Source organism: Trichomycterus rosablanca, chromosome 10 (assembly GCF_030014385.1).
Source record: "Trichomycterus rosablanca isolate fTriRos1 chromosome 10, fTriRos1.hap1, whole genome shotgun sequence".
NCBI classification, from domain to species: Eukaryota; Metazoa; Chordata; class Actinopteri; order Siluriformes; family Trichomycteridae; genus Trichomycterus; species Trichomycterus rosablanca.
The window spans coordinates 34,935,824-34,952,062 of record NC_085997.1 but is presented as its reverse complement, the minus strand read 5'-3'; the positions used below and the strand labels follow the sequence as shown (position 1 = coordinate 34,952,062).

The following is a 16,239-nucleotide window of genomic DNA, read 5'->3' as shown; positions in this document are numbered from 1 at the left end:
TAAACAAATGGGTGTATTCAATAAAGCTGGGGTAGGCTCCGGACAGTAGACCCTTGAGTTACGAACAATTTACCATACGAACATTTCGGGCTACGAGCGATCTTTTTCAACTTAACGTACGGACACATTTCGGATTACGAACTGAAATTTGCGAAACACGTGACGTCACGAACATGTTGACTCCAACCGTCTCTCTCTCTTTCTCTATATATATACAGTGAGCGAACATTCGGACAGCGGACGGTGTTTTTTCAGTGTTTTCTTTATATTTTGTAAAATTCTATATAAAAATGGCCTCAAAGAAGGTGCAGAGGAAGTGTAATAAATTGTGTGCTGAGAAAATGAAAAAATCTATTACTATTTGTTGTTGTATAATTACTCCTGCCAGTAGCCGTCACTGTGTATCAGACAGAGGGGACAGTGAGCGAGAGAGAAATCGTTGAGTAAAGTATTCTTTCTTTCGTGCAATTACACCTACAAAATACAACACTACTGAAATAAAGAAGGAAATATGAGAGAAATATGAGAGTTATTGTTGTTTCTGGTAGATAAATTTTGTATAAAAAGAAGGAAATGTATTATGGTGTATGGTACAGCACACGTACTGTACTGAAATGTGGTGTGTGTTTTATGTACAGTACTACTGTGTATTGTTGTTTATTATTGTTTATTACAGGAATGTCTATTCTATAATTTAAGATTTAAGGGAAATATACTTGTATTTGGGGGCGGCACGGTGGCTTAGTGGGTAGCACTGTCGCCTCACAACAAGAAGGTCCTGGGTTCAATCCCCAGGTGGGGCGGTCCAGGTCCTTTCTGTGCGGAGTTTGCATGTTCTCCCCGTGTCCGCGTGGGTTTCCTCCGGGTACTCCGGTTTCCTCCCACAGTCCAAAAACATGCCACCAGGTTAATTGGAAACACTGAATTGTCCTATAGATACCTAGCCGCTAGATGCACTAGTGCATTGTAGTGCCGGTCCCAAGCCCGGATAAATTAGGGAGGGTTGTGTCAGGAATGGCATCCGGCATAAAAATTGTGCCAAATCAATGAGCGATCATGAGGATGACTTGCTGTGGCGACCCCTGAAAAAGGGAAAAAGCCGAAAGAAGAAGAAGATACTTGTATTTATAACAAAAAAGAACATTTAAGACATTAAGAAGGTTAGGTAAGGGGGGGTTTGGGAGGTCTGGCACAGATTAATTCTGTTTGCATTATTTCTTATGGGAAAAATAGGTTTAACTAACGAACATTTTGACTTAAGAACAGCCCTTCAGAACCAATTACATTCGTAAGTCAAGGCAGGGGCGGAGCCAGGGGGTGGCCAGTGGTTGCCATGGCCACCATAAAGTAATCTTCGGCCACCCCTCTGGCCCCCCCACCACCGCTTTGCCGGCAATTTTTTTGCGGAAGCATTTCTGCACGCAGGAGCAGCGCACCTCAGATGAGTAGTTCTTCACCAAAACAGTGCAGTAATACACTCAACATAAATGTCAACCACCAACACCATTACAGAAGTAGTACTACTGTATTTAGTAGTATTCGTGGCGCGCTACGAGTAAAAGCGCCAGCTGGCTCTGCGCATTCCAGTGTTGCCAGATTGGGCGATTATCCGCCAAATTGGGCGAATTTTGTTGGAAAACAATTTAATAGCAGGTAAATAACACTTATATTTAAAAGAAAATCTTCTGTTTTAAGAAGCTCCAGCATTGTAGAAGGCTATTAAAAGTAAAGTCAATTTTCAGTGCTGATTTAGCGTAATAGTGTTGGTCAGTCTGTATCATATTCTTGAAAGAAAATTAAAATTAGTTCTCCATGCATTCACACTAGCATGTTCTGGGATTCAATTGAGTCTCATCAGTACACACAAGTTGGCAGCCAAATGATAAATTATTGCAAAGGAATATCTTTCTTTCTTCCTCATAATGTTAAGGTTGCTATGTTTTGTTTTTTCACTTGTCAAAGAAAATGAAGAGAAATAAAGCTTATTATTAGTAGGTCTTCGTGATGTAATTCTACATGGCACTCACTGTCTATATAGGTAAATGAGTGAGTGACCACATAAAAAAAGTATCAGTTTCTGTGCCACCCCTGTGTGAGCAATGGTCTCAGTCTGGCCACCCCTGTGAAAATTGTCTGGCTCCGCCACTGAGTCAAGGGTCTACTGTTTTACTGTAATATAGTAATATAGTAGAAAGAAAAAACTAATTGCAACAGGAAGCTTTAATCTCCAGTCCGTTAGGCGGCAGCAATGCTCAAAATAATTGCCATACCAGCCGCCATTACAAGCTATTACGACATCATTTTTATATAATTTCTTTTTTAAATCAGGTGTCAGCTACTTTAACGTTATTTGAAAATTAAAAATCAAATTTTTGCGAATTTGACCAGGTTTAACTCTGCACTGCGTTAAAATACAATGTCGCGTCTAGTGAAGCTTGTAGCTAAGGTATTCAGCTAACAGTGGGTAAATCCTAAACGCACTGATTTTCAGTATAGAAGTGCACTAGATAGGGTGTATACGCCTCTCCTAGAGTAGTGCAACTATATAGCCAATAAGTAGTGATTTGGGATTGAGCCTTGGTGAAACGTTACTGCCTCTGTGCAGTTTGCTTGTTTATTTACATCTATAACCCGTTCATCACCATACATATTCACTTCGTCCTGGTTAGGGTCGCGGTGGGTCTGTCTTCAGGTAAATAGCGTAAATCCATGTAGAGTTTTAATAAAGTAATCATTCACTTGTTTATTTTTTAAAAGTATATGTTACAAATCAATATTTGTGTGTTACTCTAATATATGGGAAGTTTGACCATAGTGTTTTGTGTTGTTTTTTATTTACTATTGTTATTTGTGATAATACTATGGTAATTATTTTATATTATTACTCTAAGAACATTGTAATACTTTTGTTATATATCCTGTATTATGAATGTAGAGAAGTTGGCACATTTTGTTTTTATAACATTTCAAATGGTGTCAATATTTTTTATTATGAAATCAGACTAACTAACCACAGATATGGGCGGCACAGTGGCTCGGTGGGTAGCACTGTCGCCTCACAGCAAGAAGGTCCTGGGTTTGATCCCCAGGCGGGGCAGTCTGGGTCCTTTCTGTGTGGAGTTTGCATGTTCTCCCTGTGTCTGCGTGGGTTTCCTCCGGGAGCTCCGGTTTCCTCCCACAGTACAAAAACATGCAGTCAGGTTAATTGTAGACACTGAGTTGCCGAATGGGTGTGTATGTATGTGTGTGTGTGTGTGTGTGTGTGTCTGCCCTGCGATGGACTGGCCCCGTCCAGGGTGTTACTGTGTGATTTGTGCCCATTGAAAACCTGGGATAGACTCCAGAACCCAATCCCACCCCCAGGCCCGGGACCCTAATTGGATTAGCGGTTAAGAAAGTGAGTGAGTGAGTGATCACAGATATTTCAAATAGCTTTTTTAAACCCATATTTCTTATGGGTGTCTTTAATTCAAATGAAGCCGAGTGTATACACAGGCTGAAGGCTTTCTTTGGTAACTAAGTGTTGTCGTCTTTTGGTTTCTGGCTTTGTTAAGCTATGCAGACTGAAACCTGTGTGACTTCAGCTGGACGGACATTGGACTTTGTTGGCTTCATCACTCCTGTGGCCCAAAACAACGGCGAATTTCAGAGGAAAATCATAAAAGTGGAGGAACCTGAGGATGGAGATGATCTCCGTAAGAGCAGACGGTGCACCACACACAGGTCTGATTAAACAGGCCTTATCTTCTCAATAATGAGTAATTAATGTGTTTTAGGTGGAGGGGCGTTAGACTCTGTGGGTCATATCACGGAGAGTGGAGCCTTCCAAAAGAAGTCTCCAAAGAAGGAACCTGAGGATGAAGAGTATATCTGTAAGAACACGGCACACTAGTAGTAGACAAAAGTAATAATATATTTTTACACCGATCAGCCATAACATTAAAACCACCTCCTTGTTTCTGCACTCACTGTCCATTTTATCAGCTCCACTTACCATATAGAAGCACTCTGTAGTTCTACAATTACTGACTGTAGTCCATCTGTTTCTCTACATACTTTTTTAACCTGCTTTCACCCTGTTCTTCAATGGTCAGGACCCCCACAGGACCACTACAGAGCAGGTATTATTTAGGTGGTGGATCATTCTTAGCACTGCAGTGACACTGACATGGTGGTGGTGTGTTAGTGTGTGTTGTGCCTGTATGAGTGGATCAGACACAGCAGCGCTGCTGGAGTTTTTAAATACCGTGTCCACTCACTGTCCACTCTATTAGACTCTCCTACCTAGCTGATCCACCTTGTAGATGTAAAGTCAGAGACGATCGCTCATCTATTGCTGCTGTTTAAGTTGGGACCTTCATCAGTGGTCACAGGACGCTACCCATGGGGCGCTGTTGGCTGGATATTTTTGGTTGGTGGACTATTCTCAGTCCAGCAGTGACAGTGAGGTGTTTAAAAACTCCAGCAGCGCTGCTGTGTCTTATCCACTCATACCAGCACAACACACACTAACATACCACCACCATGTCAGTGTCACTGCAGTGCTGAGAATGACCCACCACCTAAATTATACCTGCTCTGTGGTGGTCCTATGTGGGTCCTGACCATTGAAGAACAGCATGAAAGGGGGCTAACAAAGCATGCAGAGTAACAGATGGAGTACGGTCAGTAATTGTAGAACTACAAAGTGCTCCTATATGGTAAGTGGAGCTGATAAAATGGACAGTGAGTGTAGAAACAAGGAGGTGGTTTTAATGTTATGGTTGATTGGTATATGTATATATATATATATATATATATATATATATATATATATATATATATATATACAGGGGTTGGACAAAATAACTGAAACACCTGTCATTTTAGTGTGGGAGGTTTCATGGCTAAATTGGACCAGTCTGGTGGCCAATCTTCATTAATTGCACATTGCACCAGTAAGAGCAGAGTGTGAAGCTTCAATTAGCAGGGTAAGAGCACAGTTTTGCTCAAAATATTGCAATGCACACAACATTATGGGTGACATACCAGAGTTCAAAAGAGGACAAATTGTTGGTGCACGTCTTGCTGGCGCATCTGTGACCAAGACAGCAAGTCTTTGTGATGTATCAAGAGCCACGGTATCCAGGGTAATGTCAACATACCACCAAGAAGGACAAACCACATCCAACAGGATTAACTGTGGACGCAAGAGGAAGCTGTCTGAAAGGGATGTTCGGGTGCTAACCCGGATTGTATCCAAAAAACATACAACCACGGCTGCCCAAATCACGGCAGAATTAAATGTGCACCTCAACTCTCCTGTTTCCACCAGAACTGTCCGTCGGGAGCTCCACAGGGTCAATATACACGGCCGGGCTGCTATAGCCAAACCTTTGGTCACTCGTGCCAATGCCAAACGTCGGTTTCAATGGTGCAAGGAGCGCAAATCTTGGGCTGTGGACAATGTGAAACATGTATTGTTCTCTGATGAGTCCACCTTTACTGTTTTCCCCACATCCGGGAGAGTTACGGTGTGGAGAAGCCCCAAAGAAGCGTACCACCCAGACTGTTGCATGCCCAGAGTGAAGCATGGGGGTGGATCAGTGATGGTTTGGGCTGCCATATCATGGCATTCCCTTGGCCCAATACTTGTGCTAGATGGGCGCGTCACTGCCAAGGACTACCGAACCATTCTGGAGGACCATGTGCATCCAATGGCGGTGCCGTGTATCAGGATGACAATGCACCAATACACACAGCAAGACTGGTGAAAGATTGGTTTGATGAACATGAAAGTGAAGTTGAACATCTCCCATGGCCTGCACAGTCACCAGATCTAAATATTATTGAGCCACTTTGGGGTGTTTTGGAGAAGCGAGTCAGGAAACGTTTTCCTCCACCAGCATCACGTAGTGACCTGGCCACTATCCTGCAAGAAGAATGGCTTAAAATCCCTCTGACCACTGTGCAGGACTTGTATATGTCATTTCCAAGACGAATTGACGCTGTATTGGCCGCAAAAGGAGGCCCTACACCATACTAATAAATTATTGTTGTTATGATGTAGCGGAGAGGGAGGACCCAAGACGCGGAGATAAGAAAAAATAAAGATTCTTTATTTTTAATAAATGACAACAAAACAAGGAATAACATAAAACAATTCGGGAACCCCGAACGCTGCCGAAGACTCTGGCTCTGAAAAGAAAAGAGAAACAAAAACCGGAACCAACTTGTAAGGGGAGCGAGCCGCGAACCCTGGTCGCTGGCACGCCGTCCCAAGACTGTAGCGCCTCGCTACGGCAAAGCTGCAGAAAGACGAGCGCTAAAACGAGGCACCGTGCTCAGCCGAGCTCGGGGAAAAACCCACGAGTCAAAAACCAAAACAGAAAAAAAGGAACGGAGAATCTAAAAGGCTAAACGGTGCTGTCACCAGCGCAGCTGGGAAGTGACCGTATAAAAAAAACTAGTTCGCAATAAAGTAGCGAACCCCGGACGCGAACCCTGGTCGCTCCGGTGGAGGCGCGGCTCACAAGGGAAGCGCCAATGACGCTACCAAGATCCCCGAGCCGGTAAGCGCTATAAAGCACGGGGAAGCGAATACCCCGGCGTTAGCTTTAGCCGACAGCTAGACGGCAAAAGCCGGAGAGAAAGTCCCAGCGTTAGGACTGCACCCAGTCGCACCAGCCAATCTACCCAAACCCTCTCTAGTACCTCGGGCCTCCTGACCCTACTCCTCCAACCGCCTACGGCGCCTGGAGGTACCCACCAAACTGAAGGAAAGAAAAGCGGCTGGAGCAATGCAGCCAAACACCGGCATGAGAACAAAAGGTGCGACGCCGGCACACTGGCGACGCCCACTTATATAGTAAGCGCGCAGGTGCCGGTCGTTCTCCCTAATCAGCGGGCTTCCTATATGAAGCCACGCTGCTCTTTGTTCTGTAATGTCTGCGACGCCGAGGACAGGTGGTAAGTCCGTCAGACGCCGCAGACCCCCTAACAATTGTGGTCTAAAACCAGGTGTTTCAGTTATTTTGTCCAACCACTGTATATATATATATATTTATATATATACAGTGTATCACAAAAGTGAGTACACCCCTCACATTTCTGCAGATATTTAAGTATATCTTTTCATGGGACAACACTGACAAAATGACACTTTGACACAATGAAAAGTAGTCTGTGTGCAGCTTATATAACAGTGTAAATTTATTCTTCCCTCAAAATAACTCAATATACAGCCATTAATGTCTAAACCACCGGCAACAAAAGTGAGTACACCCCTTAGTGAAAGTTCATGAAGTGTCAATATTTTGTGTGGCCACCATTATTTCCCAGAACTGCCTTAACTCTCCTGGGCATGGAGTTTACCAGAGCTTCACAGGTTGCCACTGGAATGCTTTTCCATGACGACATCACGGAGCTGGCGGATATTCGAGACTTTGCGCTCCTCCACCTTCCGCTTGAGGATGCCCCAAAGATGTTCTATTGGGTTTAGGTCTGGAGACATGCTTGGCCAGTCCATCACCTTTACCCTCAGCCTCTTCAATAAAGCAGTGGTCGTCTTAGAGGTGTGTTTGGGGTCATTATCATGCTGGAACACTGCCCTGCGACCCAGTTTCCGGAGGGAGGGGATCATGCTCTGCTTCAGTATTTCACAGTACATATTGGAGTTCATGTGTCCCTCAATGAAATGTAACTCCCCAACACCTGCTGCACTCATGCAGCCCCAGACCATGGCATTCCCACCACCATGCTTGACTGTAGGCATGACACACTTATCTTTGTACTCCTCACCTGATTGCCGCCACACATGCTTGAGACCATCTGAACCAAACAAATTAATCTTGATCTCATCAGACCATAGGACATGGTTCCAGTAATCCATGTCCTTTGTTGACATGTCTTCAGCAAACTGTTTGTGGGCTTTCTTGTGTAGAGACTTCAGAAGAGGCTTCCTTCTGGGGTGACAGCCATGCAGACCAATTTGATGTAGTGTGCGGCGTATGGTCTGAGCACTGACAGGCTGACCCCCTACCTTTTCAATCTCTGCAGCAATGCTGACAGCACTCCTGCGCCTATCTTTCAAAGACAGCAGTTTGTCAGGATGTGACGCTGAGCACGTGCACTCAGCTTCTTTGGACGACCAACGGTCTGTTCTGAGTGGACCCTGCTCTTTTAAAACGCTGCAGCTCAGTTTCAGGGTGTTGGCAATCTTCTTGTAGCCTTGGCCATCTTCATGTAGTGCAACAATTCGTCTTTTAAGATCCTCAGAGAGTTCTTTGCCATGAGGTGCCATGTTGGAATTTTCAGTGACCAGTATGAGAGAGTGTGAGAGCTGTACTACTAAATTGAACACACCTGCTCCCTTTGCACACCTGAGACCTAGTAACACTAACAAATCACATGACATTTTGGAGGGAAAATGACAAGCAGTGCTCAATTTGGACATTTAGGGGTGTAGTCTCTTAGGGGTGTACTCACTTTTGTTGCCGGTGGTTTAGACATTAATGGCTGTATATTGAGTTATTTTGAGGGAAGAATAAATTTACACTGTTATATAAGCTGCACACAGACTACTTTTCATTGTGTCAAAGTGTCATTTTGTCAGTGTTGTCCCATGAAAAGATATACTTAAATATCTGCAGAAATGTGAGGGGTGTACTCACTTTTGTGATACACTGTATATGTGACTAAGAACTAAGAACCCAAGTCTGCGCTAGAAAATCACCAAATAGTGTAACTGCAAAATCATTTTTGTCAATAACCGTGGGTCTAAGAGCAACCAGAGTTGGACCAGAAGGTTGTTAATAATAGCAGCTGATCACAGCTTTTTGATTTTGTCATGTGTTCAAAAACCCACCATAAATACAAAACAGGCAGTGATGATGAAAATGGGAGTGCTTTGATCAACTCAAGTTGGTCATTAAAACATTTAAAATTACATTTAATGAATTAAAGCATTTGTTTTCTCTATATTCTGTGGTTAGGACATTTATGACAGACTGCAAAGTTTAATTACAAAAACTCAAGGTGTGAAGATTTGTAAAGGCTGACATGCAATTCAATCCTTCACCACCAGACGGCAACTACTGCTGGCGTCTGTCAATTAATCGTTGAAACAGCGTCTCTGTCATAAATTTAGTTTAACAACAAAGATCTGTTTAAAATATTGAAGTCACAATTGGAGAATGAAGTAAATAGTTTTAATTTGGAAGTGTTTTCTGTTTTATCCATCAAGTTTTTTTTTTCTCCATTTTCCCCCCTAATTTTCTCCCCTAATTTAGTCGTATCCAATTACCCTGATTGCGTTATGCTATCTCTCTACTGATACAACCCTCCACCGCTGACTGAGGAGCTTCACAACTTTCCGACACATGAGCAGCACCGACTGCATCCTTTCACCTGCACGAGTTGAGTTCATATGTGCATCAGCCTTGTGCAGCCTTGAGAGCCACACCCAGATCAATGCATTATTCCTCAACTCTGCGCAGGTGCCATCAACCAGCCAGCAAAGGTCATAATTGCACCAGTTATGAGGAACCCTGGTCCGGCTTTCCCACCCTATGAACAACAGCCAATAGTTGTTCATGTAGCCGCCCAGCCGTATGGCAGAGCTGAGATTCGATACAATGTATTCCGGTGTGCCACCTGAGCGGCTATCCAATAAGATTTTTAAGGTACATTTGTTTAAGGGGCGGCACGATGGCTAGATGGGTAGCACTCTCGCCTCACAGCAAGAAGGTCCTGGGTTCGATCCCCAGGTGGGGCGGTCTGGGGTCCTTTCTGTGTGGAGTTTGCATGTTCTCCCCTTGTCTGCGTGGGTTTCCTCCGGGAGCTCTGGTTTCCTACCACAGTCCAAAGACATACAAGTGAGGTGAACTGGAGACACTCAATTGTCCATGACTGTGTTCGATATAACCTTGTGAACTGATGAATCTTGTGTGTAATGAGTAACCCACTGTTCCTGTCATGAATGTATCCAAAGTGTTCCCATAAAAGCCTGTATCATTGATAATTACATAAAAACTATCCTGCTGGTAAAGCTTAAAATAGCACTGCATAAATTCACATAATGTAATTTCAGGTGGATACATAAACCAGAGTGGGGAACTCCAGAAGATGCCTCTGAAGGAAGAAGAACCTGAGGATGATGACTACCTCTGTAAGGCATAAGAGTCCATTATTATTATCATTACTATTACAGTCGATTGTGTGTTTACACTTTTGTTTTTGTTCTGGACCTGGAGTTTCACTTTGGCTACAGATTATAGATGACAAGAGTGCATGTAATCATTAGGTGTGAACGCAAGTACAATATCGGGTTTCTTGTTTTTAGAATTCTGATGTGCAGATAAGGAATGTGTGTTAATGCAGGAATGATTTTCTGTTTTGATTCAAGGGAGCACCAGTAGACCAGAACCTTAGGACCATGAGTGATACTGTGTGTACTTAGTGTACTGTCTTCTGTAATTACAATGCTAATTTTAGGAAAATCGTCAGTCATTGTTTTAAAACCGGGCATCACTTCTTTCCTTCCAGACTGTGAGGATTGCGGCTCCTTCTTCATTAACAAGTGTGAGGTTCACGGTCCAGCTCTTTTCATCCCAGATACCCGTGTTCCTCTTGGGGTTGCTGAGCGAGCCAGACAAACCCTCCCATCTGGCCTAGAAGTCCAGGAGTCTTGTATTCCTGATGCCGGCCTGGGGGTGTTTAATAAAGGGGAGACCGTTCCGGTTGGTGCACACTTCGGACCCTACCAAGGAGAGCTGGTCGACAGAGAGGAAGCCATGAACAGTGAATACTCTTGGGTTGTAAGTGTTAAAAATGATTTGAAATAAATATTATAGACAGGCTGGGAAAAATGGTTGGGGTGAACTTTAAGGTTACATTCTCACCACTTTCCACAAAGTTACTATAAATGGTCAGTTTAGAGCAGGGTGTTTCAAAAAGCCAAAAAATAGGTTGCAGAGAAAAATAATAGTAACTAAATCAACATATTTTAACATCACATAAACACTGAATGAACTTACGGAGGCTTGTAGAGGCTTTATGTTACATTTTGTAAACCGCAGTGGGACCAGATTGCCACCAATTTTATTAATTAAGTATATTTCATTTTGTGTTTTGTTTTGATGAATTATTTGTGTTGCCGGGATCTCTGTAAAATCATGGACAAAATGTGGGTCACCTGAAAAAAAAGTTTGAAAACCCTGTTGTAGGGACATTTATTCTAGAAGAAATTTAAAAGCCTTGATTGTTACTGAACATTGTTACTGACTGTCCACTGGAGTTTTTTTCTGGATCCAGTGACCAAATAAAATTCCATGTTCAGTTGTGTATTAGCATGATATTTGTACGTGTCCCTGTGTAGTTTCTCCTATTAAAAGTCACTGATTGTGTTTATAGATAACATGGACTGTTTTTTAGATATACAAGACGGGGCAACTTGAAAAATACATAGATGCCAAGAACGAGATGCTTGCTAACTGGATGAGGTGAGATACATGCTACAGGTATTTATTTATTTCAGTATTTGTTTGGTGAACAGTACATAGTATTTATACTGTATAGAGTGCTTTGCTACTAGTGTGAGGTAAGACTGATAAAAACTTTTAAAACCTGGACATCACAGGTCATAAAAACATCAACACAGGTCACAAGTCATCTTTTTAAGTCACGTATCATCATGTTTATGAAAACAGAGAATGCTTTGGATGAAGCTTATTCGATTAAATAATTTCTTTGGGTTATTCGTTTGATAAATCTAAGGACCAAGTAATTAGAACTGCGACATTTTGAGTAGCCTTGTGAGTTCAGAACGTCTTGCTGGGATGAGTGATCCAGTCTTTAAGGTAAGTCCTAGATATACTAGCCTAAACTGATTTTACATTGTATACACATGAGGGAAGTGTCAGGTCCTCAGATTAGAGTATTGATTATCTTCTAGATATTAATCTAATGTTACTTTATTATTATAAAGTAGACTCAGATTACTGATTTTTTTTCTTACACCCAATGCTTTTAGGTATGTGAACTGCGCTCGGAATGCTGGGGAGCAGAACCTTGTGGCATTCCAGTATCAAGGGCTGATTCTGTACCGTTGCTGTCAACCCATCAGACCTGGACAGGAGTTTTTGTTGTCCTATGAGGAGAAATATGCCAAAAATCTCAGCATTGCCTTCAACTTCATCTGGGACAGGAAGTGTTCCACAAATAGTTATGTCCTCATTATAACTTTGTTATACATATTTGACTGTAGAAAAAGTTCTTTAAGTTTGACCACAGTTATTGTATCAGGTCACAGTGTTAAAAAAAATGCTCAGTGCTAAAAGCGTTCAGGCCACAGTTTAAAGGTTTGTTCCTGTTGTTAGGCCATTTATATGATACACAGCAAAACTGCTTTGTTATGCGTGTGTTATTGTTTTTCTATGGAGTAGATTCACCGCTTTACTGCTCCATTTTAACCGCTTGCCGCTGAGCTCAGAGTTCAATCAGATTAAACTCTTACCCGGTTTGCCACTGCCAATGACAAGTGACACACAGAAAGGTAGTGGAAAACTGATTGATGACACTGACAGGAAACATCCGGCATGGTGAATAGTGAGCTGTGAATAGTGGGTGAACCCAGAATTGCATGACCTCAGAGTTTGCTGTTTGGGTAATGCCAAGTTCACACTACGTGACTTTTTGAGTCGTCAGGTCGCTGTACAGTTCACACTACACGCCTGGATCTCTTGTAATCGGGGGTCTTTCAAGTTGGTGTGTATTTCACACTACTCGACTGATCAGTGATAGGGGGTCACACACTACACCATCTATCACCAACTGGAATCGCAGGCGAGCTTCTCTGGTCTCCCAAACTACGTTTTGTCACGAAAGCAAACGAGAAGTGACGAGGGGTTTAATGATACCACGTCCAAAAATGCACGTCAACAAGTAGCGAGCGATCAAAGTTTGTGCGCTGATATGCAGCGTTAAAGCAAGTAGAAAAAATAAACATATTAGTGGATTTGGCTACATGACCAGCAGTGATCGTCTGTTCTATAGTGAGTTGGAGGTTAATAAATATTTTTGCAGTGCAGCGTTGGTGCTATGTTTTGTAGAGAACGACTTTTGTAGAGAAAACTGTAAATCTTGTGTGTGCGCTGATGTGTTCTGATATAAACTATATAAAGCCCCTGTCTTACCTTTTTACACTCCTCCCCTGCGTTTCCCCTCACCCCGTATCTTGCGTTCTCATTGGCTGTTCGACATAGCACTCAAATCCAGATATTTGACATGCTAGATATCTCTCTTTAGGCGCTCGGCAAGCTGCTCGGATCGAGTTGTTGAGCAGTTCACACATAGTGATTGAGAGCTGAGTTTCAAATGCCGAGCGAACGCCGAGTTGCTCTCGAGCCGGCAAATCTAGCGGTGACCAGTCGGCGAGCGAAAATCAGGGCAAAAATCGTGTAGTGTGAACTAGGCATTACTGATACTTTCCTTTTTGATAAGGCCTACACCATGTGCTTTTCATGGCATTTATTATTTACTGTACTTTTCTCGTAGGGATAAAAACGGCAGTTTAATTCACTGACGTAGTCATCCAAAATCTGCAACATCCAACCTGGTTGCAAGGTTTTTTTAATTTCAGTTTAAAAGACCCACTGCCCCGTGTCAAGAACTGTTGAGAAAGTTACTCAAAATATCGCTTTTTAAGTCTGTTTCACCTCACCTCGACCCTTTATCCCTTTTCTTCTCCAGGAACGAGCAGCACCCTGTCGCAAGTCTTCTCCTGTTCCTTCTGTCCATTTTCTTTTACATCTCAAATGTACCTTCAGGAACACACCAGTAGAGATCACTATGAGGAATATGTCAAATTGGGAGACAACCTAATGCCCAGTGGTTGCTCCAGTACTCTGGGTACTCATGCTTTTCGCATTCTAGCGCTGAATAAAATCCACCACTGCCCACATGGTGGAAAGAGTTTCACACAACATAGTCAACTCCAAATACACCAGCGCATTCATACAGACGAGAAGCCTCATCAGTGCTCGCGGTGTGGGAAATGTTTTAAGCAACACAGTCATTTGGAAGGTCACTTGCGAATTCACAGTGGAGAGAAGCCATATCAATGCTTACAGTGTGGGATGGCTTTTATCGAAAAGAGGAAACTGGAAGCACACCAGCGCATTCACACAGGAGAGAAGCCATTTCCCTGCTCGCAGTGTGGAAAGAGCTTTACTGAAAAAAAGAATCTCCAAGGACACATGAAGGTTCACACTGAGGAGAAGCCTTATAACTGCTCGCAGTGTGGGAAGAGCTTTAAAGAAAGTAGGACTCTGCAACAGCACTGTTGCATTAACACAGGAGAGACTCCGTATCGCTGCTTAGAGTGTGGAAAGAGCTTTACTGGCAAGAAGAAACTCCAGACCCATCAGCGCATTCACACCGGAGAGAAGCCCTATCAGTGCTCGCATTGTGGAAAGGCTTTTAATCAGAAAGGGAATTTGCAGCAACACCAGCACATTCACACAGGAGACAAGCCACATCAGTGCTCAGAGTGCGGGAAGAGTTTTTACAGACAGACCGATCTTCAGCGCCACCAGCGGATTCACACAGGTCTCAAGCCGTACCCCTGCTCCCAATGTGGGAAGAGTTTCAGTCACCTGGGTACCCTCCAACAACACCTGCGCATTCACACAGGTGAGAAGCCGTATCAGTGCACGCAGTGTGGAAAGACTTTCAATCAGCAGGGAAATCTCCAAAAGCACCAGCGCAGTCACTCTGGAGAGAAGCCCTATCACTGTTCCCAGTGTGGCAAGAGTTTCGCCGAAAAGAAGGTACTCCAGTCACATCAGCACTGCCACACAGGACAGAAGCCGTTCCCCTGTCCAGACTGTGGCAAGACGTTTACCGCGAAAAGGAATCTTCGTACGCATCAGCGCATTCACACTGGAGAGAAGCCGTATTACTGCGCACAATGCGGCAAGAGTTTCACTCTACAGAGCACTCTCCAAACACATCAGCGCATTCACACCGGAGAGAGGCCGTTTCGGTGCTCACAGTGTGGGAAGGGTTTTACTCACCACAGTAATCTCCAGCAGCACCAGCGCATTCACACAGGAGAAAAGCCGTTTCAGTGCTCGCAGTGTGGCAAGAATTTTACCCACCAGAGTAGTTTTCAACAGCACCAGCGCCTCCACACGGGCGAGAAGCGCTATCACTGTTCACAATGCGGCAAGAGCTTTTTTCGGGCCAGAGATCTCCAACGGCACTGGCTGATGCACACTGGCGAGAAACCCTATCACTGCTTACAGTGTGGGAAGAGTTTTACTGAAAAGCGTAAACTCCAAACACACCAGTGCATTCACACAAGAGAGGAGCTCCATCATTCTTCACAGTGATGGAGGGAACATTCAGAATAGTTTTAGGTATCCTGAATGTTTATACTTGACAAATATCTGAAATATCTGAAAGAGTTATTTCAACTTATCAGAAAACAAGATAGAAGCTTTCAGGAATCAATAACAAGGCCAAGGATTAAGGTTTAATAAAAAACGGTAAAAACACATGCTGGAACCAGAGCTGGGATCTCAAATACATTGCATCGAATCTCAGCTCTGCCTGCCGGCTGGGCTGAGCAGCCACATGAACAACGATTGGCCTGTTGTTCAGATAGGGGTGGGATTAAGCCGGATAGGGTCTCTCTCTTATAACTAATGCAATTACGACCTCTGCTGGCTGAATGGCGCCTGCATAGAGAGGGGGCGTGGATTAGCTTCGTTCTCCTCAATCAGAGTGGGGATTGGCATTGGTGGAGAGGAAGCATGACACAATCGGGCAGTTGGATGCGCTAAAAGGGAGAAAAAAGGGAAAAAAAGCATAAACAAATATATATACAGTGTATCACAAAAGTGAGTACACCCCTCACATTTCTGCAAATATTTCATTATATCTTTTCATGGGACAACACTATAGACATGAAACTTGGATATAACTTAGAGTAGTCAGTGTACAACTTGTATAGCAGTGTAGATTTACTGTCTTCTGAAAATAACTCAACACACAGCCATTAATGTCTAAATGGCTGGCAACATAAGTGAGTACACCCCACAGTGAACATGTCCAAATTGTGCCCAAAGTGTCAATATTTTGTGTGACCACCATTATTATCCAGCACTGCCTTAACCCTCCTGGGCATGGAATTCACCAGAGCTGCACAGGTTGCTACTGGAATCCTCTTCCACTCCTCCATGATGACATCACGGAGCT

At 43.4% G+C, this 16,239-nt stretch overlaps 1 protein-coding gene across 3 annotated transcripts; it reads left to right on the top strand.

Moving 5' to 3' along the window:
* Window positions 1–2,654: 2,654 nt before the first annotated feature.
* LOC134321456 (oocyte zinc finger protein XlCOF6-like) lies at window positions 2,655–15,417 on the top strand. 3 transcript variants are annotated; one of them, XM_063003215.1, is made up of 8 exons: window positions 2,655–2,692; window positions 3,555–3,695; window positions 3,777–3,872; window positions 10,070–10,147; window positions 10,525–10,796; window positions 11,413–11,480; window positions 12,011–12,201; window positions 13,729–15,417. In XM_063003215.1, the coding sequence occupies exons 2-8, from the start codon at window positions 3,557–3,559 to the stop codon at window positions 15,369–15,371; spliced, it is 2,487 nt and encodes an 828-aa protein (XP_062859285.1). In that variant the 5' UTR covers window positions 2,655–2,692; window positions 3,555–3,556; the 3' UTR covers window positions 15,372–15,417. The 3 variants fall into 3 exon arrangements, with proteins under 3 accessions (XP_062859285.1, XP_062859286.1, XP_062859283.1); XM_063003216.1 differs by lacking the exon at window positions 2,655–2,692 and adding an exon at window positions 3,017–3,397; XM_063003213.1 differs by lacking the exon at window positions 2,655–2,692 and adding an exon at window positions 3,017–3,405.
* Window positions 15,418–16,239: the final 822 nt, after the last annotated feature.

What these genes read in the sequence shown, in the direction of transcription:
- LOC134321456 (XM_063003215.1), top strand. Translation starts at nt 3,557, where the DNA reads ATGCAGACTGAAACCTGTGTGACTTCAGCTGGACGGACATTGGACTTT. An exon ending in TGAGGATGAAGAGTATATCT is followed by an intron (nt 3,873 to 10,069) that starts GTAAGAACACGG and finishes ATGTAATTTCAG; the next exon opens with GTGGATACATAAACCAGAGT. An exon ending in TGAGGATGATGACTACCTCT is followed by an intron (nt 10,148 to 10,524) that starts GTAAGGCATAAG and finishes CTTTCCTTCCAG; the next exon opens with ACTGTGAGGATTGCGGCTCC.